The sequence below is a fragment of the Cydia strobilella genome, chromosome 6, assembly GCF_947568885.1.
Source record: "Cydia strobilella chromosome 6, ilCydStro3.1, whole genome shotgun sequence".
NCBI classification, from domain to species: domain Eukaryota; kingdom Metazoa; phylum Arthropoda; class Insecta; order Lepidoptera; family Tortricidae; genus Cydia; species Cydia strobilella.
In genome coordinates, this window is record NC_086046.1 from 21,593,288 (window position 1) to 21,616,441 (window position 23,154).

The window sequence follows — 23,154 nt, forward strand, 5'->3', positions numbered from 1 at the left end:
AAATCTTAAAACAATGTTAACTGGCTTAGCATGCTACAGCGTCGACGAATTTGTTGAAACGTGTACTAACCCTAAGTAATTTATCTCCTAATTAATATGTATAAGCAAATTTATACCTTATAAATTAAAATGACGACTTGTTAAGCCATATGCGACCCTATTGTCTACTGTTTTCGAACCTGCTTTGCTCAAAATATGTTTTATTTAATAATAATTAAGTCTAAGTGACATAAATACTTACTCTAGAAATGTTGTACCTACTATGTACCTACCTATTTTACTGACCTGTAAAACATTAACTTTTACCAATAAATGTCTTGTATCTTGTGGTCACCGAGGCGTAAAGTATCCCTATTTGGGATTGGGGGATTTGTATGAGTCATCATCTTCCTCGCGTTGTCCCGGGTTTTGACACGGCTCATGGGAGCCTGGGGTCCACTTGGCAACTATTTAATAATGTATCACTTATGCTTGATAATATGGCACACAAATACATATTGAAATCAAACTATTTATTTAGGGACCATAATTTTATATTCGCAACGCATATTTTATATAATAATTATATATTTTTTTATAATTTAATTAAGTAAAATATAATTAAGTTTAGAAGTTATTCTAGAAAATAGGAAAAAAATTACTATTACTATTAATTAATAATATTACTATCTTTGAAGCTAATTGCTCTAAAATTTTGAAAAAAAAAAAGACAAAATTGTTCTTTACCTATATAGATGACAGGAAAACGTATTGGAAATGTGCAGTCAAGCGTAAGTCGGACTCAATTAAAGCCTGACCAGTAATATAGAATCATCGTCAAGAGGGCGCTGTTATTCTCGTGTATAGGGTGACAGTTCAGTATAGTATGAGAAAATTAGTTCCAGGGAAATTCCGCAACATGGCGCGTGATCATATATTCCTGGTCAGGCTTTACTTAGTTGTTGATCCGACCCCTACGGGTTTTTTAAAGACATTTCACTCACATTTTACATAAAATAATACATTGTTAAAAATTGTGCAATGGACGGAATCCTTGGAACGCGAGTCAGACTCGCACTTGGCCGGTTTTTTTGAAGTCGGTTAAAAGCTCCCTACACATGCCTAAAACGTGATTCACGAATGAATCAGATGATGGAGTAAGTCAATCTCAGAAGCTATTTACAAATCATTAACGACAACTGCTCGTGTCTGGTTTAACTTGGTATTTCAATAATTTAACAACAACAACCGATTCTCGATACCCGATATCGATCAAATGCCGCAATGAACAGAAAACTCGTATACCGTAAAATGGGGTGAGTAGGAGCAACACTGACATTCAAACCTCGATAACATTTTATTTTTACATATGCAAACTAAATGGTGTATATAATAAGTGTTCCCGACGTTTGTATTTTAGTTTTTATTTTATTTTGGGTAGTTCCATTTCATAACTTTGACGATAAACAGGAAAAACCACCTCACCCCGTAGTACCTCGTAATTGGAGTGGATGGGTTTTCATACAAAGGTGATTTTGGAAGATTGTTGGATCATTTTTTATTTTATTATGAGTATTACTATAGCTCCATTTTAAATTGGAATACATTATTTTTGTAGCAGTAGCCCTAACTCACTCCCCTTTCAAACCTACTCTCCCCGTTCATAACCCAACTCTCCTTGCGAACCCTAGTCACCCCATTTTACGATACTTAATGTAACTCGCATGCGTTTTTGCACCCTCTGACCTCTGAGTCGTTGGTCTACAGAACTTTTGTGGCTGTTAGTAACTATTAACAGTCAAGTATGTCGAGTGCTACGGTTTGCCAACAAACTGTAATGCAGTTTGGCGATAATGATGTACCTATGTTAAATTTATAATACTGTGTATTTTATAACATTTAAAACTTTCGCGGTAACAAAATAAATTCGCGATAGACCCGTTTCTAAATGTGATTTAATACTGTGTATTTTTTTTAATAAATAAATAAAAACGGGCCAAGTGCGAGTCGGACTCGCGCACGAAAGGTTCCGTACCATTACGTAAAAACCGGCAAAAATATCACGTTTGTTGTATGGGAGCCCCACTTAAATATTTATTTTATTTTGTTTTTAGTATTTTTTGTTATAGCGGCAACAGTGAAAATCTGTGAACATTTCAACTGTCTAGCTATCACGGTTCATGAGATACAGCCTGGTGACAGACGGACGGACAGCGGAGTCTTAGTAATAGGGTCCCGGTTTTACTCTTTGGGTACGGAACCCTAAAAATCACAATAAAATTGTCAAATTACGTTACTGCTTGGTGGCATTTGGGGACATTTGTGACATTTATATTTGTAGTTATATATTGTATTTTTTGTATTTTGTATTTTTCTAGTTGCTTTCGTGAAAAAAGCAGATGACAGATGATGGAAGTGACGAAACTAAAAAGGTTGGTTATCTGCCAATTTAGATACGCAACGCAACCTAAAAACCATACAATACGGCCCATTACACTGGTTTCCCTAAGCACTGCTCTCAAAGCTACGTAAACAAAATCTCAGCTGAGCAAAAACGCCGTAACGTAATGTGATTGCGGAAAGTAAAAAAGCTGATTGGGCGCATTCCTCGCGCGGCGCTGGCGCCGCCGCCGGCCATTGACGTTAGCCGTTGTCCACGCTGGGATTGTTTGCGATCTGTACATCTGTACGTTAATCTTGATCTCTTTTTTTGGGTCACATCACATTTTATAGTATGCTTAACTCGTTCGCGTCTTTCTTGTAGATATCGCAAAGTTAAAAGTCGAAAGCTAACTTTTACGCACCCTAATAGGCTAGGCGAGATTTTTTTTTCAGTACTTGGAGACTCAAGTAAAAAATACGATAATGTACCTAGGTTGTTAACTTTTAATGTATTGATCACAGAAGTGACCTTTTACAAAAATGTTTTGACGCTTTTAATGTCAATTCATTACAATCTTCCATAGATGTAACGGGTCACTCATGTAGGTAATGTTGTAAGAATTCGACGGAAATTATGTGAGTGACCCGTTTCACATTGCACAGTCCAGGTACCTTGTATGGTTGAATTTTAACCGAGGTAGCATTTATACGTCATTATAACGTGAGCGACGTCTTTATGACGTCATAATGTCGTCATAGTTACGTCAATATGACGTCGCTGACGTCACAATGCTAGCTGGGAAGGTATCTTCCCACAATTCCGGCATCTTATACTGTACCCTGTACCTATACTTAATGCTGTTCATTTAATGGAGCCTCAATTGTTTTGTTGACACAGATCTTTATGCCGCAAGCAAATGAGCAATACAAATGCAAATAAGGTTTTATTTCCTTTGTAAATATTGACGTTGTTGTGATGTTCGTAGAGCTGGCGAGATCAGTAGCAAAGAGTAATAAAGTAGACTAGATTATCTTTTAATCCCATTAGTATCAATAAAAAAAAAAAAAAGTATATATTACAGCTTCAAAATACAGATACGACCTTCAAAACTTTAAGAAAAGAGCGAAATATGTTAAATGCCAGCAACGCACTTGCAACCATCTGCTCGGGTGCCTGTTATATCATAAAAATAAATCACAAGCCCAAAAATTTTTTATGCCACGACGTTGGTCGACTATCATAATACGGACCCTGGAGAATATGGAACGTTGGTCGACTATCATAATACGGACCCTGGAGAATATGGAACGTTGGTCGACTATCATAATACGGACACTGGAGAATATGGAACGTTGAGTCGACCAATATCGATCAAAATCATAATATATTTTTTTTTTCAAATAATGTCAAAATTCTTTTTTATAATATTGTAACCGTCATCAACATTGGAAGCGATGTGGACGGGACCAAATCAATAAAGTTCAATAATGGATTAAACCACGCTTCAGTTTCATATCCTGTGGCTGCTCAGCTGGCTATCATCATCAGGCATGAAAGCCATTGTTAAATCCATTTTTACTCTATTTATACCTAATAATTCTTTGTGGTCGTGTATTCGAATTGGGCAAAGTAGAATTTTTGCTTCAACCAGTGTAAGTTGACTTTTAGATTTTTAATTAATCTGTGTACACATGGGTCATTTTCTGTTTTTTTATTTTTTATTTCTGTTTTGGGTCTATTTTTTTTCAGCAGATCTGAGCATTATAATAAAAAACAAAAAACCTGACGTATATTTATTTGCAATTCAAAATTTCACACATAAAATGACATATTTTTATTGCCAAGTTGAAGTTATTAACGTTTCATTAAGAAACCTCGCACAAGAAAAGCGTTTACCAAAATATTGTAGCACTAGCGCCACTATAGTATTTTTTTAATCCATATAATTTATAACCTTAATTGCCAAATCTTGCAAAATTGTATTGAAATAACATCTGTCAGCGTACCCATCGAGTTTGAAAAAATACTATAGTTCATTTCATTCTTGCGCCCACCCGTTCTCGGAATGCATTGGGATGATGTCCATTATCTGGTTATTGTCATTTCACGCATTTATGGGCTATGTTAATTAACTGGAGCTTATCGCGCTGCAACTCTCATTCGTTATATCCTATTACTATTGGAAATTAGTAGGAAGTAAATTGAGCTGATTTAACGATGCTGTAATGAACATTCATACGAATTGCAAACTGCAACTACATCTAGTTTGGGATTGTAAATTGCAACTATGTAGTTAAAACTAAAATATTTATTACTTGTGTAGTAGAATCTTACACTTTTCATATTTCCTACGGCTATTCAACATTTTACCCCGGCCTCGCTCTCCTGAATTATTTTCTTATACTTCATTTGGTTCTGGCCTCTTTTTCTTCAAGATGATTTCCACATAGTAGTACTTTTAACGCTTTCTGAGATTGAAGTGACTCTGACCAGTCAGTCAGACCCATATCTAACCCTATCGACTACGAACTTTCACACGGATGCCACCAACCAGATTATCCTATTAAGACCGCAGCGATTGGAAAATGGCCGAACAGAATGACATCAAATTATCATGACTTCTGACACTTCACTGTGTTGCTATTGATACGAGAGCGCAAGTCTAATGGACCGACCAATGGAATGTGGCCTAAAGGTTTGAGGAGGAAGAGAACTAGGATTTTTGACTTAGCACAAGCTTTACCGAATGGGTACCCCTGGTTAGCCGGGGCAGAGGCAGAAAAAAAAGAGATGGTGGAACAAACTCGACGCATTTTGCAGAGACGAAGAAGCATGCACTAAACCATGATGAGTGGCGGAAGGAAGGAGAGGCCTTTGCCCAGCAGTGGGAAACGAAATTAGCTATTAAGAAAAAAATGAGCTTTATGCTTATGAAGCTTTAAAACAATCCGACTGCATTGTGGGATGGAAGCCTAGGAAATAGGCGGCGGAAACATCCGCGACCACGCGGATTTTATTTTACCACAACGGATTTTGCGCTTAGTAAATTAGTGTTTGTGTTTAATGTCTATCGACTGAGTTATTTTACTCGAATAATGCAAGAGCGATATAGACAAACATAAGACTTTAAATTATTTTAAAACGGGTCACTCAAGTATTATTAAGTCGAATAGCTCGACATGTTTCATTGAAACATAGACTTCCATTGAATTGCGCAGTAACCGTTCAGATTGAAGTTTATTGCTGGTTTGATACTCTAGGCTGTAGTGAACTTCTTCTGCAAGTTGTGTGGAATACTCGTACTGTGTCTCCAGGAGTATTAAGTAGTTTGCGACCGAAACCAAACCGCTTTTGCTGAAACCAAAGGTTCGTTTTGTTCTAGTTTCGGCCGAAACGTGGTTTTTATGCCGAAACCTCTCGAAACAGAAACTGTAACTTCGGCTGGACACCACTGAAAATACTGTTTCGGCGGGGCCGAAAGGTTCCGCGGATTTTTGGCTGAAACCGAACCTTTGACCGAAACACGATTTTTATACAAAAACTTGCTGAAACCAAAATCGGAACTTCAGTCGGACACTAGTAATAAGTAGGAGTAATCAAGCCAGCAAGTAACTTAGCCAGGACCGAAGGATGTTGGATGATGCTTTTATACCGGTTTACCCGAAGCCGTTCAGAATGAGTTGTTCGCATTTATTTTCGTCAGCGCGACGTATCGGGGTCGTAGATACTGTAGATAGCGTCCATCTCAATCTGAAAGCGAAATGGGTGTCCATTGTCAATTACTTCAATTGATTGATTGGAGAACTTTCTAACTGACGAGACTGACGGACGGAAACGGGTCATCGGTACCAATTTATTTGTAGACTTAAATAAATTAGTCTAGCGATTTATTTATAACTTTTAACTACTTAAAAGTGTCACTTTTGTGCGGTCGTAACTATATTCGATGATAATATTCAGGTACTCTCTTTGGGCAATTTATGTGGTGATTTGATTAGGTATTGATATTTTAAAGCATTTTATTTTATAAAGTAAGGCCCCTTTATTATGTAGGTATGACTCTTTAAATAACGAATCTCTTACATTTAATAAATGAGTGAGTTTCAGAAAATGCTCTTTCGCTATACGATATAAATCGCTATACCCAAATCAGTTGAATGCCTTTCGTATTTAATTCTAAATCTCGAATGACAGCGCACACCTAACTCAGTATTTACTATTTACTCTCTTTACGCGCTGATCCCGTTATCAGGATGCTGAACGTACAATCGCTTACCAACTTGAAGTTTAAGACCAGCATAACATGATTCCGGGCCCCACACAACTGTGAATAAATGAAGATCAAACTTATACTGGAGAGCTATGGCGATGACAGATCTGGCGCTGGAGTCGGGTCAGTGACTGCTCGCACCTGCCTTTTTGCTAACGAATGCAATTATTTTTTTGTGGTGTCGATCTATAGTTTAAATTTAGAAATCTATATTCGGCCCGATTCGGACAATGCTTATAAGAATCGGGCCACAATCGGGCCGATAGAATGTATCAAAACATGAAGAAAATTTTAAATAGGTACTGGATTCAGACTACACTTAACATGTCGCGGCCGGGCCTGCGTTGTGGATACCTAGTTGTTTCAGTAGACCCTCGTGATGAATCGAAACATGTCGGGCGAAATGAGGGCTACCGTTTTTGTGGTCACCAGTTGGCGCCACTGTAAATGTAGGTCCAGAAAAACAGATCTCAAAATTCTGCTATGCTTATTTTTATAAAATCAATACGTTCTAATATACACAAAGGTACTTTAGCGTCTAAATGTGCCATTATTTCAACCTGTTTAATTTTGCATCTATTTTATTTGGCACTTTTTTTAAACCACTAATATTTATTGAGCTATATCTATTGTTTACCATGATTAATCAAAAATGGACAAAGATTTACCACAATTATGAATAAGGAGTGAAAATTCCCGATAAAGAAGCTTGAAACCCCCAAACTTCTATGCATTTAACATTTTGAAAGACCTCCATCTACACTAGCGCCCCTAGCGGCGAAATTAAACGCGGTAGCCCTCATTCGACCAAAGTGCGTGAGTGACTCGATATCAATATATTTTAATGTAATGAAATGAAATGAAATGAAATGAAAATGAAACGAAATGAAATGAACTGAAATGAAATTTATTATTAATAACAGAGTTACACGTCAACATTTTAAATATCACAATATTAATAACATTTATACAATATTAAGTATCTAAATTAATCGCATTTACAAAATTATAGGTTGATCAAAAAAATCTTGATAATTATAAAATAATTCTTGCGATGATTCTCGAGATGATTCGACGAGAGTATTTCAAGTTTCAATCATGTCGTAATTCTCAGGTATAAAGTAATGAATCACCGTTTAAACAAATGACTATAGTATTTGTAAACATTACTCAGTGCTTTTAAAATATTTAAATATGTAAACGTAAGATGAGAATCAGCTGGGTAAACCCCAATTCCCAGGAATGTCTTTAGTGTCAATAATGTGTCACGACATTGTGAAATGATTGATTTGTGATAGTTGTGATTAATTTACCTGAATGACGAATTACCCTTCCTTGGAGGCCAATTCAAATTATATCTAAATGATATCATATTGTACTTATCTACTCTTTCGCCCGTGCGGGATGCTCGCGCCGCCAGTCCCAGGTAGCAAAATGACGTCAAATGACGTCAGCGACGTCATAATGACGTAATAATGCCGTCATTATGACGACGCTGACGTCATTTTGCTACCTGGGGTATGGAGCGAATTGCACGCGCAAATGATAACTAAACGATATCATTCAAATATCAATTTTATGTCAAAGTGTACCTTCGAATTGGACTCATGAGCTGATTTGCCAGAAGGTATTAGACCAATACTATTAATGATAAAAAAAACCGGCCAAGTGCGAGTCGCACTCGCGCACGAAGGGTTCCGTACCATTAGGCAACAAACGGCAAAAAAATCACGTTTGTTGTATGGGAGCCCCACTTAAATATTTATTTCATTCTGTTTTTAGTATTTGTTGTTATAGCGGCAACAGAAATATATCATCTGTGAAAATTTAATGTTTATGAGATACAGCCTGGTGACAGACAGACGGACAGACAGACAGACGGACAGTGGAGTCTTAGTAATAGGGTCCCGTTTTTACCCTTTGGGTAGGGAACTCTAAATGACAGCTGTTAGGATATTAATAATTTAGTATTGTTTATGATACGAGCCCCAGTCAAATCGTACAGACTACAACGTCAACACACTATGTAGTTAATACCTAATATTTTAATAACAAAACTTCCGCGAGACACATACATATTAAACATATTAATAACGGGTCACTCACGTATTAACGCAAGCCCCTGATGATGCTCCTCGGTACGGAGTGAAACATGTCGAGCGTTTTTCGACTTAAATACGTGAGTGACCCGTTATTAATATGTTTAATACCTAATATTAGTCTGAAAATAACCACCATGTTATGTTTTGTCTTGGGAGTTTATACACATGTAATGCATTTATATATGTAGGTACGTCTATTTCTTTAGAGCGCCATGCGATTAAAACCGACTCGATTGATTAAAAAGTGTTAACAACACTTGAAATGTCTGAGTTAAAGAATAACAGGATAGGAGACACAATGTAATCGAATTTAAACTTTTGTGAGACATACTAACATTAAATAATTTTACGGTTTAGACACTTGTTTTTAGTCATCCGCGCGACATGTTTCGGAGAGCCTAGGTCTCCTTTAGCTCCACTAACAGTGCGAGCAGCGTTCACGATGGCCGTGTATCGCGTACTGCGGCGCGCAATCGCGCGAGTGACTAAAAACAAGTGAGTCAGCCGTAAAATTATTTAATGAGACACAATGTATTTACTTTATCTTACTGTACACTTACTGTACTCAAAATATTTATCAGTACGGTTTTTACTCACTATTATTTTTAGTCGCTTTTGGCGACATGTTTCGGATTCTTTGGGAATCCATCCTCAGGCACGATTGTCCGCGGCGGTTGTACGTCGTTTTGAAATATGTCTCACGATAGTTTAAGTGCGACTTACTGTACTTTTTGAGTACACACTGTGACTTTTTTACAAGCTTTTGACTATCTAACTTGCAATGTATGTAATGTATGTGCCTAATCTTGCAAGTAAAATACTGTTGCGAAGAATAAGTTGTGTTTAAGGGGATCCCATGCCCCAATGACCTTCGATTTGAATCCCTTAGTTTTCTAATGTTTTTTGTAGCTTATCATATTAACAGCAACGGATTTTAGCAATATAGTATTTACTTCAAAGTTCATTGTTTTCGAAATATTTGGCATCAAAGTTGAACAATTTTAGGCCAAAAAACTTGTTTTCTGGCCATAATTTTTGTGTTAATTAGTTTAAAATTAAAACCTTAGACAAATTTTTAGAGACGTCTAAGACGAACCCAAATATGTAGATTTCGTATAAGTAAGATCTTTCACAGCAATCGAGATACGAAAAAAGTGTTTTTTTAGACAATGTTTAAAACAATCATAAATAAATAAGTATTCATTTTTTTCACAATCCGGTAGACAAAAATGGAAATAAAAGATTGAAGAACCGATAGCCGCTTGTCTTATAATTCTTTATGTAGTGCAAAAGTAGGAGATACGATTCAAAACTTGTCAAAAGTCGATGAAAACCTCAGGTAGCCCCTTAATCTGAATATCCCTTTCTTAACTCCCAACTTCCAAAACGGCTGAATTGATTTTATTATTTCCTGTTTTTCCTCCTAAATTTAATAATTTCGATTTGCTTGTTTCAGAATGAGAGGCGACCGTGTGATGGCGCCGTCTTTAGGCGCAATCCTGACTGTTCTTAGCTTGGTTGCTTTAAGCAATGCCGGTAAGTTCATACCTAGTTAAATATAAATACACATCAAATTTAAAAAAATATCTTTACTTCTTGATTGTATTTGTAAAAAGGTAAGCTTCTCAGTTTTAGTGTCTAAATTAAGCCATGAAAGGTTTTATGGAGGTTTTTAACGGAGTTTTATGTCGTTTTAATTGCTATGGCCAAAGAGAATAGATAGTATAGAGGGTTCTTGTCATAGCAAATTTGGAGTTACACAGTAAATTTACTGCCATATCTATATACACAGCATTAAAACTAAAAATGAAAATGTATAATAATATCAAAAAACGTATATATACCTATGTATATGGATAAATGATTTTGTATTTTTTTTTAGTTCGCTATATGACTGTCCCATGTTCTTTTACTGTTAAGTGTTGAAATTGTTAAATATCAAACTGTGTCGCCAACGCCATCTAACTCTTTCTGAGATCACTTCTTGATATTCCGAGGCACGTTTTTCCTTAAGGGACCCACTGACTATCAGTCTGCCGGACGATATTGGCCTGTCAGTTGTTCGGAACTGTCAATTTTTTGTTCCAACTGACAGGCCGATATCGTCCGGCGGGCTGATAGTCTGTGGGCCCCTTAAGACTTTATTTATCTTATAAGGAGTTAGATATATTTTCTATGGCTAAACTATCTGTCCAAGACCTAAAAGTTATATAACCTCGGTAACCTCCAGCAGACCAAAGTTTAGGTTTCGATTTGGCATAAAAATCATGTTTCGGCCCAAGGTTCGGTTACTACCAAAAAACTGCCGTAACTTTTGGCCTCGCCGAAATTTACAAAATTGTATTTTCGGCCCTGTTCGACCGAAGTTTTGATTTCAGTTTCGGCATAAATATCGATTTTCGGCCTAAAGTTCGGTTAGACCGAAACTAGAGCAAAACTGAACCTCCGGTTATGGTTTCGGTAAAAAATCCGGTGTCGGTCGGTCGGTTCATGTAGTGTGTTGATTGTTTCAAAAAAAGCGATATGTCATTTTTTCGTCAAATAATATGGATAATTTCTATAACAGATGGTTTTTAAAGTACGTCTCAATTTTTATTTCGCATAGCAAAACAATGGATCGATTTTAACTAGATCCATCACGCTAAATAATACAATTATCAACATCGTAGCCTTCGAACCAACTGAATGAATGAATGAATGATTTAATTGAATGCAATGGCCTTGAACTATTTTGTTGAGTCGTCTGCGCATGGAAATGTCAACCAATGAATGAAGGGCGTATACATAAGCTACTGATTGTGAGGATTGTGAGTCATTAATTCAACTGAATTGCTTTTGGAAAACGAAGGCCACTTCTGTGTACTTTCACGCAATTTCGTAATTCAGGGAATTTTCCATTTTGTGTTTTTAAAATAAATATGACTTGTGTAATTTATTGATTTATTCAAAGTACGTCTTTTGTCTTAGTTCGGTTTCTTAAACATTCTATAGGTACAGCGAACTGCAAAATTGCATGGACACATTATGAATGAATGAATTCATTAAGCGGATATGTAATTTATAATAAGCCCAAGTTACATCATATTTATTGAAACGCGTCACTCACGTTTTAGCGAGCTAGTTTCGAAAATACGTGAGGCACCGTTTAATATTTTTTTAAATGTTTGAGCATCACGGTTTTGTTATTTAAGGTCGAAGTCTTAGTTATACTGAAAATGTAATATCATATAATAAATCGTAAATCGTATCGTACATCGTAGAAGTCAAAACTATCCTTTTACCTACACAGTTATGCAAAACGGCATCGGTATCAATTCAAATATTGTTATTAATTTTGTATTACGTTCATATTTATTCTTTATTATTTATGATAGCTTATCTATATTATTGCCTACTTTACGTGATCATTGTCTTTTAATTTAAATTCCTTGAATAGTTTATGTGTTTAACAATGATAACAAAGATAAATGCACCGATAGACTTTAATATTATAAATTCGAACTTTAATCTCGTCTCATGACCCAAATTAAATAAAAAAAAACCGGCCAAGTGCGAGTCGGACTCGCGTTCCAAGGGTTCCGTACATTACATAATTTAATAAATGTATTTTTATGTGAAACGTGAGTGAAATGTCTTTAAAAAACCCGTAGGGGTCGGACCAAAAACTAAGTAATTAAGTCCGACTCACGCTTGACTGCAATTTCTAATAGATTTTCCTGTAATCTACAGGTAAATATCTATTTTGTGTATTTTTTTTTAAATTTTAGACCCAGTAGTTTCGGAGATAAAGGGGGGGAATGGTAATTTTTAGCCTATTTTCTTGAATAACTTCTTAATTGTTTATCCTAAAATTATAAAAAATATATATTTGGGATTCTTACAATGAGCTCTTTCATTTGATATAATATAACACGATATAGTTTTAATTTTTTTATTTTTAATGTTCTCATTTACCCGCCAAAAGTGGCCCCGCTGTTTAAAATTAATTTGTTTACGTTACATGTCCGTCTTTGGGTCACAAACTTACATATGTGTACCAAATTTCAAGTTAATTGGTCCAGTAGTTTCGGAGAAAATAGGCTGTGACAGACGGACAGACAGACGCACGAGTGATCCTATAAGGAACCCTTACAGTATAAGGGTTCCGTTTTTTTCTTTTGGGGTACGGAGCCCTAATAATTGTTTCTACCTTTCTATTTGCACCATTTACATAGATAAGATTCAAGAATTCCGGCCTATACATACACACATTATTGCCAAATAAGCTGTTTGTTTGATTGATGAATGATGTTTGTTTTGTTTGCCGATGATTCATATAAAATTGACTCTTATCTACCTTGCCAGTGATTCTCGATATAGATTATTATAGATGAAATGTAAAATATTAGCGACAACCGCGCGGGAGTGCTCGCGCTTCCGCCGGCCGTTCGGGCTTGTCCAGCAGGTTTTTGGATGGATACAGGGAATTAGATTTATGACATGAACTGGAAATTTTATGCATTTCTTCTTCTTCTTCTTCTTCTTTTCGTGTCGTGGCTCCACCCCTATTTCTATACGATGGATGTCCAGTAGGCAGCGGTGTTGACAGCCCTGGCTGTCGCGTCCCTCAGATCCAGTTCCGAGCAGTGATGTGGGCATTTCTTCTAAGACAACAGGTTTCCCACGTACAGCCTAAGAACTTACAAGGCCATGAAATAGTGTCGTTACAAACAGCTTATTTGGCAACGGTAAGTACGTCAGGCCGGAATTCTTGAGCCTTATCAATGTTAATTGGGAATTAATTTTTAGACCGACACTAATCTGTCCACGACATTTAAACTTCAATCGAAAATTTCACTTATTATAAATAATATATTACTGTCAGATAATTTTATGTTATACGTTAAAATAAGCTATTTGCTCTCTGATAGACCTAACATTTGGACAAATATTAAATTGGAAGTGTAATTTCTTGTTAATCCAGAAAAATATATCACTGAATACTTGATAAAGCCACAAAAAAGGTAATTACGTTGTCTAGACTATCTTTAGAAAGGCGAGTCTGTTGTTGAGCTGAAGTTATTCAGTGCTAAGAGGAAATACCAGCTGAGCCCATTCTCAGATTTAAGATTTTTTGGTAAATATCTCCGTCACGCTGACGGGGGTGGTTCCTTAAATTAGTGCGATAAGGATACAGAATACGAACTTTATTGGTAAAAGCAAATTTTACAGGTTACATTTTACATGTATTACATATTACATGTATACATAACTGCAGCTTAGGCGTAAAAGTATCAGTAATCGAGGTTTCGTTCTCGACATTTTTCTCCTCCAAAACAACCATTCGTAACGAAATTTTGGGAACGGATTGAGAAAGAAATTATCTGTGTCTGTTTTTATTTTTGCGTTTATTGTTGCCAATTTTGTATGCTAGGCGTTTGTTTACGGCGCATTTTTTAGGCCGTTTTTTTTCTTTTTTTCTTTTTTTCTTATTCGCGCAATGTTTCTTAATAAGTAATTGCCGGTCTTGAGAAAAAGACGGTATTTGTGCCCATAATCAGAATGATGTCATTTAGTTGTCATTCGTTCGTGCATTTCGATCGTGCTTGTCCGTACATATATTAGCGCGAGCGAGCCGCACGTGCGAATGAGACATCGTTTTGATATCGAAATGTAAGTTTGAATTGGCCTCATCCTATTCCTTTTGTTGACGATTCAAGAAACATATCGAAATATGTCGAGTGAACTTAAATTACGTGAGTGACCCTTAATATTCATATGCTTAATGTGTCACGGTGTCACGGAAGATTTATGGTTTAAATATTCATTGACCTATTCTCGAACCGTATTAAGTTGACTAATTATATTTGACAGTTCGTAGACTAAAAACTACTTACCCTTACGAGTATGTTATTGGTTGGTTTGACGACTGGTCTGGCCTAGTGGGTAGTGACCCTGCCTGTGAAGCCGATGGTCCTGGGTTCGAATCCCGGTAAGGGCATTGATTTGTGTGATGAGCACAGATATTTGTTCCTGAGTCATGGGTGTTTTCTATGTATTTATATTATATATATCTTTGTCTGAGTACCCATAACACAAGCCTCCCTGGGCTTACCGTGGGACTTAGTCAATCTGTGTAAGAATGTCCTATAATATTTATTTATTTATTTATTGGTACTGATACTGGTGCTAGGTGTCTATACGACGTCTTAACACATTTTTGTTTTTTCACCCTGGCTATTGGGTCCTAGCGGTGTGACCTTTTTGGCACTCGTCCTCAGCTAGCCGCGGGCGGGGCGAGCGGCCGGACGGCATTCCTCGCGTGACTCAGGCCAGACGCGGGGACGTACGTAGCCGGTCATACTTTACTATTACTGGCTATTACCTAGTTTAATTCGAGAGGCTGGTATCCATGATTCATGATAGCAGTTTGATAACTAAGACCATAGAGTAACTTATACTAGAGCGGTACTGTCATAGTAAATTTTGTAACCCCAGTAAATTCACTGCCATCTGTCGACACACTTTAAAACTAAAAATGAAGATTTATAAAAATACGATAAAATGTATTTAATTATCCGTTAAAATTGTTAAATAACAAACGAAACCGTCAACGCCATCTATACGACTGTAGGCCAAAACTAGTAGCGCCCTCTGAACGAGAATCAAATTTTCTTGATTTTCGAGGCACGTTTTTTCCTTAGACTGTATCCATCTATTACGGAGTTAAAACACTTTGCTAAAACACAGACACAGACAAAAACACAGACACGCTGAATTTGCATTTCCGTCAAAAATCTACATTACTTTGACACAGCAATGCTGCACCAGCCCTATAAAATGTACGATGTTGTAAAAAAAATGCTACCAATTCGGACTATGCCAAGGACACTGTTTAAGTAAGAATTAAACGTACCAAATACATGTATAAATTACGTTAGACCCTCCTAAGTGATCCTCACGGTGATCTCTTAAAGTTAAATTTCTCCATGTATTTTTCACGTGAGTTTCGAATTAAAATACTACGGGCAAAGGAATATCGATCGATCTCGATTCTCGTCCTAAACTAAGGAAAGCTTTTGAAAATTTTGAGCATTTATTTAATATAATATAGTCACTATTGAGACAGCTACATACGCAGCGCGGCCGATTCATCTCAGGAATGGCCCCGTCGGCACACATAATAGTTCCTACCTACATATGGCATACATTTCGCACATTATTGTCATATTGATGGTGTTCAATAATCATCGGACTATGTCAATGATTTTGTCAATATCAATGATTTTTTGACAAATAAATAGGTATTAAGGAAAACTTGTATACATAATAAATTTATTTTTCACATCACCAATTCGAAAAAGGGCTTTTTCTTCACTGCTAGGAGGGATCAAAGTGGCACTTTTCTTCCCTGCTAGAAAGGATCAAAGTAACACTTTTCTGTTCTAGGACACTATTTTTCAATTCTTTGCACATTATTTTTTTAGCTTAAATAACATTTTTAAACATTATAATTACCTCTTAGGTGATGTGAAAAGCAGTATGTGTCACATGGTAGCAAAATTATTTCCATCTTGGGCGTAACACACTTGAATCCCTCACTACTCACTACGCTCAGGATTCTCTTTAGAATCCCTCGCTACTCTCGGGATTCTATAATAGAATCCTTCGCTTCGTGTAGGATTCAATGTACGACCTCGCCGTAAATATGTCATTTTGCTCCCTTGTGACACAATCTACTATTTGTAATTGTAATTTGTAAAGTGTAAAAAAGTGACCACGCTGCATTGGTGTGGGTTGGCGATGGCGACCCTTTGGAATTCCTTCGCAGGTGCACGCTAGTGCAATCGATGCTTTGCACTTTTTGTCCTCTCATAATACTGAGAGCCCATTGCGTCAGACATTATAGGTAGATTGTTAAGCGAAGTCATTTTATCCGCCTTCGTCACAAAGAATTTTATATGAAAACCAAACTTCGCACAGTAATTACGTCATAGTAAGCGGTTGGTCAGTATAAGCGGAGTCATAATAAACGGATTCCACTGTAGTTCATTTTTTATTTATTTATCTAAACTTTATTGCACAGTAAAAGTTATACAAAAGGCGAGCTTAATTCCAGAAGGCATTCTCCACGTAAAAAATTAAATTTTTTGAGTTTATTATTTTGAAACTAACACGGGGCTTAATGGCCTGACGTTTCGAACGTGACGTTACGTCAGGCCATAAATAAACGTAAGTTTGTACGCGATTAAGTCCCGTGTTAGTTTTAAAAATTTTGAGTTTATTTTAAGTTTTATAATAATAGCTCAGATTGGTTTTAATTCTTTGTTAGTTTATTGTGGATATATTTAATTTTTATGATATACCTATAACAATGTGTTGTTATACATATACCAATATGTACCAATTATATTAATAAATAAATTTTACTCGTAAAAGACAAATTGTATAATAGATAGATAGAAAGATAGATAGCGTTTATTCATGGCAAAAAAGAGGAAAACACGTACATAGGAAACACAACATAAATAATATAAGCCACGAAATGGTCCCGACTCAGCATGGTGCTAGCCTGGCTGGGCTAGCGCTGATCTTCCGTCGGGGCCATGAACTAGTGCAGTTCTAAGAATACTAACACAGTATAAAACAAATAATAAAAGACACGTCAAGATTAATTAAAACAAACAAGATGCAAAAATAAAAATAAACAACAATTCGTTAAATAATAAAAATGAGAGTGAGTGGCGGTTGCGGAAGGGACAAAAAAGGCAGTAAGTACATACTTAATACACTTATGTAAATATAATAATCTACTATATTGAATCTAAATGTAGTATACTGTAGTAATACTGATTTAAACTTTCACGATTTTTACTCATTATTATTTACAACGACGGGACTTAATCCTCGAAACGTCGGAGGTAAATTTAATACTTATTTTACGCGATTAAGTCCCGTAGTTGTAAATAATAATAAATTGTATAATAATACAAAACTAGGAGACTTGAAAATCTGAACGCTGCTCCGTCGCGTTGTGTTCCGAGATGGAGGCGAATAGAACCCGTTGACACGTTTCGGCCATTACCGGCACCGCTTCCTACTATTAAGGCGGTTACTTGATGGGCTACTGTATACTTTAACTTATTCCAAAATACAAACAGGGATGTGGAGTGAACCTGGTTTTGCCTTTGTTCGCGTAGAATTTGGAGATGTAAAAGAACCCCTAATGCTGGAGAAAATACTAATAAAATACTAATTGATATTTGGAGGTGTAATGGCTCTCCCAGCGCCAAAATGAAATTATATAAAAACTAATGAGACTACTAAAGTAGTAAGTAAACTGTCGCAATGTGTCGGGAAATTAGCTTAGAAAAAATCCAGGTCCCTCCAACAATCAAGACTTGAAACACTATTTCTACAAGTTTCCGCTCCAGCACATCGTTAAAACAGCTCAATGGATCGCGTTTTATAAGATAGCAAACATATTTGTTAGAAAGAGAGACAAACAGTATTTTTAGGTTAAAAACCTTCTATAAAACACAAACTTGACCTGGGGTTTGAAAGTAATCCAGGCTAATCCGTGTGCCCGTACTTTCACTTGTTTTTTGCGCTTGGCTGCGCATGATCCTTTGTTTTTGGATGGACTACTTTATATAAATCTACTCTGACAGAAGGGTAGGGTGGGGTTAATACAACACAAGTCATACAACAAAGAGTAAACACTTTGACGGACTCACACGAGTCGCACGACCCGAAAAAGAGACCTTCGTTATTATAAGAACGTTTCCTACAGAATTGCACGGGTACTTGTAACTTTTTTCATTGGATTGATGCAAACGTATAGGTACCTATCCTATACGTTTGCACCAATCCAATAAAAAAAAGTAAAACCAGAACTAAAAACCGTACGTAAGTTCTGGTTTTCAGTCTTATATTATTATGAAATATACAGGGTATAATAATACTGCTTTTTTTATATAACCGCAAACTTAAACGAGAAGTAGGTTTTAGTGCTATAAAACTACTATGTGGGCTGTAGTTTTAAGATAAATTTTAGCAAACTGGCTTCACAGATATACTTTCTCTCCCTCCCTCTATCCTCTAGCAGCATGTAAGAAAAATTAGCAGTCAAATTTGAATCAATAGTATTAAATTTGAATTTGAAAAAAAAAACAACTAATGTGGCTCAGCGACCCAAATAGGTTCTTGGCCTCCGAAACGAGAGCACACCACTTTTCCCGATCCTGCGTCGTTTCCTGCCAATTATCGGCTTGAAGCTGATGCAGATATGCTTTCACACTGTCTCCCCAGACGTATTGAAAAAAAAGAAGAAATGAATTTGTTTCGAACAAAAACAAAAGTAACTCTGGTTCATTATTATTCACAACGACGGGACTTAATCGCCTAAAATAAGTTTCTCTGAGACCACGGGGACAACGCCGTCCTCGAAACGTCAGAGGTAAATTCAAAACTTATTTTACGCGATTAAGTCCCGTCATTGTGAATAATAATGAGTAAAAATCGTGAAAGTTTAAATCAGTGTTCAACTCTGGTTCATGAAAGCATTTGAGGTAATTTGAATTTTTATTAGGACGATAGTGCATGGGTCTCTAGAGGTGAAGGTAAATACATGTATTAGCAATATTTAGCAATAATATATTAGCAAGAGCCCGCCGGGAACATACACAGAGGCAAGACAGGCGTGGCAATGGCTATCGATCGCGTAGGGACGAATAACTAAACATTGTGACATGCGGGACCGCTCCCGTCTGTTGTTATGTGCCTGAAAATAGTTAAGTACACGGTTGTGACTAAAACCGGTATTTTTCAATGTAGGTAGTTTTATTTTGTGACCTCAATATTTGGGAATTATTGTAAAAATATAATTTGTAGTTGGTTGAAATGTTAAATCACATTTACAAACGGGTCTATCGCGAATTTATATTGTTACCTTTATTTACCGACGTTTCGACACAGGTTTCACTGGTCGTGGTCGCGGCTAACTGACGTCCCAGCAAAATGTCAAAACAGAGATTTGTGTGACTACCCCACGGAAAGTGCATTTAAAGTTTGAGGTAGACATCACATTTTGCTGGGACGTCAGTTAGCCGCGACCACGACCAGTGAAACCTGTGTCGAAACGTCGGTAAATAAAGGTAACAAAATAAATTCGCGATAGACCCCTTTGTAAATGTGATTTAATATGTGTTCAAACCGCGACAGTTTAAAATGTTATAGTTGAAATATTGTTGAAAAAAATCGTAGAGAAAACGAATTCCATTCAATTCCATAGTAATAAAAATAACCACAACAGTTTACGCAATTTACACATAGCACATAGGTACAATACTACAATATCTCAATAAAAGAATAAAAGAACTTCTAGGTACACTTATTGATAATCAAATTCAACTGGACTGTTCTCATGTAGACAAATTATATTCCAAAGTAAATGGGTTTATATTTGCTCTAAGAAAAGTAAGTTACATACTGTTTCCGTTCAAGTCGTATAATTGATATGTAAATTATAGTGTAGCCCTAGTGAAAAAGGGTACAAGTTTCGCGCTCCTAAGCCGTAAAAGGGAATAAGTGTTACGTGGAACTTACAACTTGCGCTGCCCGAGACTTGTACCCTTTTTAGGGTTCCGTACCCAAAGGGTAAAAATGGAACCCTATTACTAAGACTCCGCTGTCCGTCTGTCCGTCCGTCTGTCCGTCTGTCTGTCACCAGGCTGTATCTCATGAACCGTGATAGCTAGACAGTTGAAATTTTCACAGATGATGTATTTCTGTTGCCGCTATAACAACCAATACTATAAACAGAATAATATAAATATTTAAATGGGGCTCCCATACAACAAACGTGATTTTTTTGCTGTTTTTTTCCGTAATGGTACGGAATCCTTCGTGCGCGAGTCCGACTCGCACTTGGCCGGTTTTTCACTCTTCTTGTTTAGGTGCCACATCCTCTACGGATATCGGCTACCACAGTCCGGAACTCTTCTCTATTTGCAGTTTTTCTGCATAGCTTGGCAGCGTCAATTTCTTTCTAACTAGGGCCACAGATTTTAACCTTTTGGACGCCAATGACGGATATATCCGCACCGTAGGTCCAACGCCAAAGACGGATTAATCCGTCACAGACCACAGAGCAACATAGACCTACGTGCATTCGCACAAAGTTCAATTTCAGTTTTGACACTTCGGTGACGTGGCGTTCGAGTGACAGCTTTTGTGTTTGACATGGCGTCCAATTGACTCTATTTGTTTAATAATTTAATGTATGCCAAAAACGATAAACTTCTATATGAGAAAGGATTACTCTACTCCTTTTTCTATAGTTACACTGTTTACCTATGTCACGCGATTTATCCAACCGGTGTTATCATATCAATGAAACTGGTTTCCCGCATTCAGTCACGTTTCCCATCATGCTTGCTCAGCTCTACAATCAGCTATGTATACTGATCTATACTGTACCATGGTTGCAATAAAGAATTATGATGATTATGTATAGTCAGCATCAATAAGAGTTTTTGAATGATTCACGGTTAGTTTCACTAGACTTATATTGACCGGGATATAGACCGTGATTACCTTTTGTATTATTTGTGAGCTCCCGATATTTCGACGCAGTTACATGCATCATGTTCACGGGTGACTGAAGATAGCGGGTGGGTGTCAAAGTTGTGTAGACAGCGCTCTGTCTACCCTCATTCTTGCGCGTCGGCTGCGTTCACTTTCAACGTTACCAACGGTCGCATTCACACCAACCAACCGGACCAAGTGGATTGCCAGACTTAGCCGCTGAGCGAAATATTCGCTCGCTAGAAAATCGCCAGACACCCAGACAAGTTTTATTTTTTTTATTTTTATTTTATTGGCATTGAGGATAACAACAGCCGTAAATATAACTAAGACATAATTATGTTTACATAAAACAAGGCCAATAACAGTCATCCATTGAGTTACATTATGCAACGATAAAAAAATAACAAAAAAAAAATAACAAAACACGAGAATGTACATTACATAAACACAAATGCTCGCTGCGCTAGAAGTACTACATATTGGTTGTAGAATATTTAAGTAATATAGTTTAGTTTACTTCTTAAAATTATTTTAATTTCACTTAATCTAATTCTGATACAAAAACATGAAACATGAAACAAGTCAGACATCAGTCAAAATCCGCAGAATAAGCACCTGGACCTGAAGTTCTATAACTAATAGAATAAGTAGGAATTAGAATTTAGAAAGGTATCTTCCTATAACGTAGGTACAACTAATTGCATTTCCCTGGCACCCAGGAGCACATAGCTTGAAAAAGTTACGATATATTAAATACTTACTTAGATAAATTGTAATAGGATGTTTATCATGTATATATACCTATTTAACAAACGAATTATTACCGGTACCTACTGAAATTAAATGTAAGTTACAAGAATAATTAAAATTCAAGAATAATTAAAATTCAAGCAAGTTTAATTGAAATTTCTTTCACAACTTGTCTGGTGTCTGATGACCATGGCCCAAAGGTTTTGACTGCAAGCGCCGCAAATATGTAATTGTCTTTTAAAAATGCATATTTGCGGCGCTTGTTAAATTGGGCGTCTACTGCAGCCGTCCCCGGTTTCCGGGCCGAGCGCTGGACGTGGGATGGAGCCAAAATATCCACGCAGGTCACATCCCACGCCAAGGATCGCCTCAAAAACCAAGGCACATAAGCGAGCATCTAGCTATTCTTCATATAGAGACACACATATTTTTTTGTTAAGTTTTTAGAGAATGTAGATACACGTTTCGTTTACGTATTAAGTTATTACAATGGAAATAGGTGCCAAGTGTAAATACATCATTGATTTTGAACCAAATATACCCTGACCTGACCAAATTCAAAAGAACATTTAAAAGTTGGTCCTATGGTGAGCACCTATGCCGTGTCTGCATTTTTTTTTAATACAATAGGTTAATATTACAAGACCCCTGGTAGATAAATTGAATCGTCATTTGATCTAGGGTTATACCTTAATTATGGTAATTCCTACTTTAAACGTTTACGACAATTATGTGAAACAATGTGAGGTGAGGTGTCGTTGATTACTTATCTCAAGTAAGACTAGTAAGAGACACGTACGTATTAAGGACTAGCAATATCCATAGTTGTTGATCATTTTTAGGGTTCCGTACCCAAAGGGTAAAAACGGGACCCAATTACTAAGACTCCGCTGTCCGTCCGTCTGTCTGTCAACAGGCTGTATCTCATGAACCATGATAGCTAGACAGTTGAAATTTTCACAGATGATGTGTTTCTGTTGCCGCTATAACAACAAATACTAAAAAGTACGGAACCCTCGGTGGGCGAGCCCGACTCGCACTTGGCCGGTTTTTTTTATTCAGTTTATTTCAGTGTAGTGTCGCAACGCGGATACGCTAAC

At 36.7% G+C, this 23,154-nt stretch overlaps 1 protein-coding gene across 1 annotated transcript in view; it reads left to right on the forward strand.

Moving 5' to 3' along the window:
- Positions 1 to 23,154, forward strand: part of LOC134742265 (mucin-2-like) — a 91,345-nt gene that overhangs the window by 48,941 nt on the left and 19,250 nt on the right. Inside the window, exon 2 of the mRNA XM_063675299.1 lies at positions 10,191 to 10,270. Coding sequence (XP_063531369.1) covers positions 10,192 to 10,270 — 79 coding nt within the window. The 5' untranslated portion in view covers position 10,191. The remainder of the gene's footprint in view (positions 1 to 10,190; positions 10,271 to 23,154) is intronic.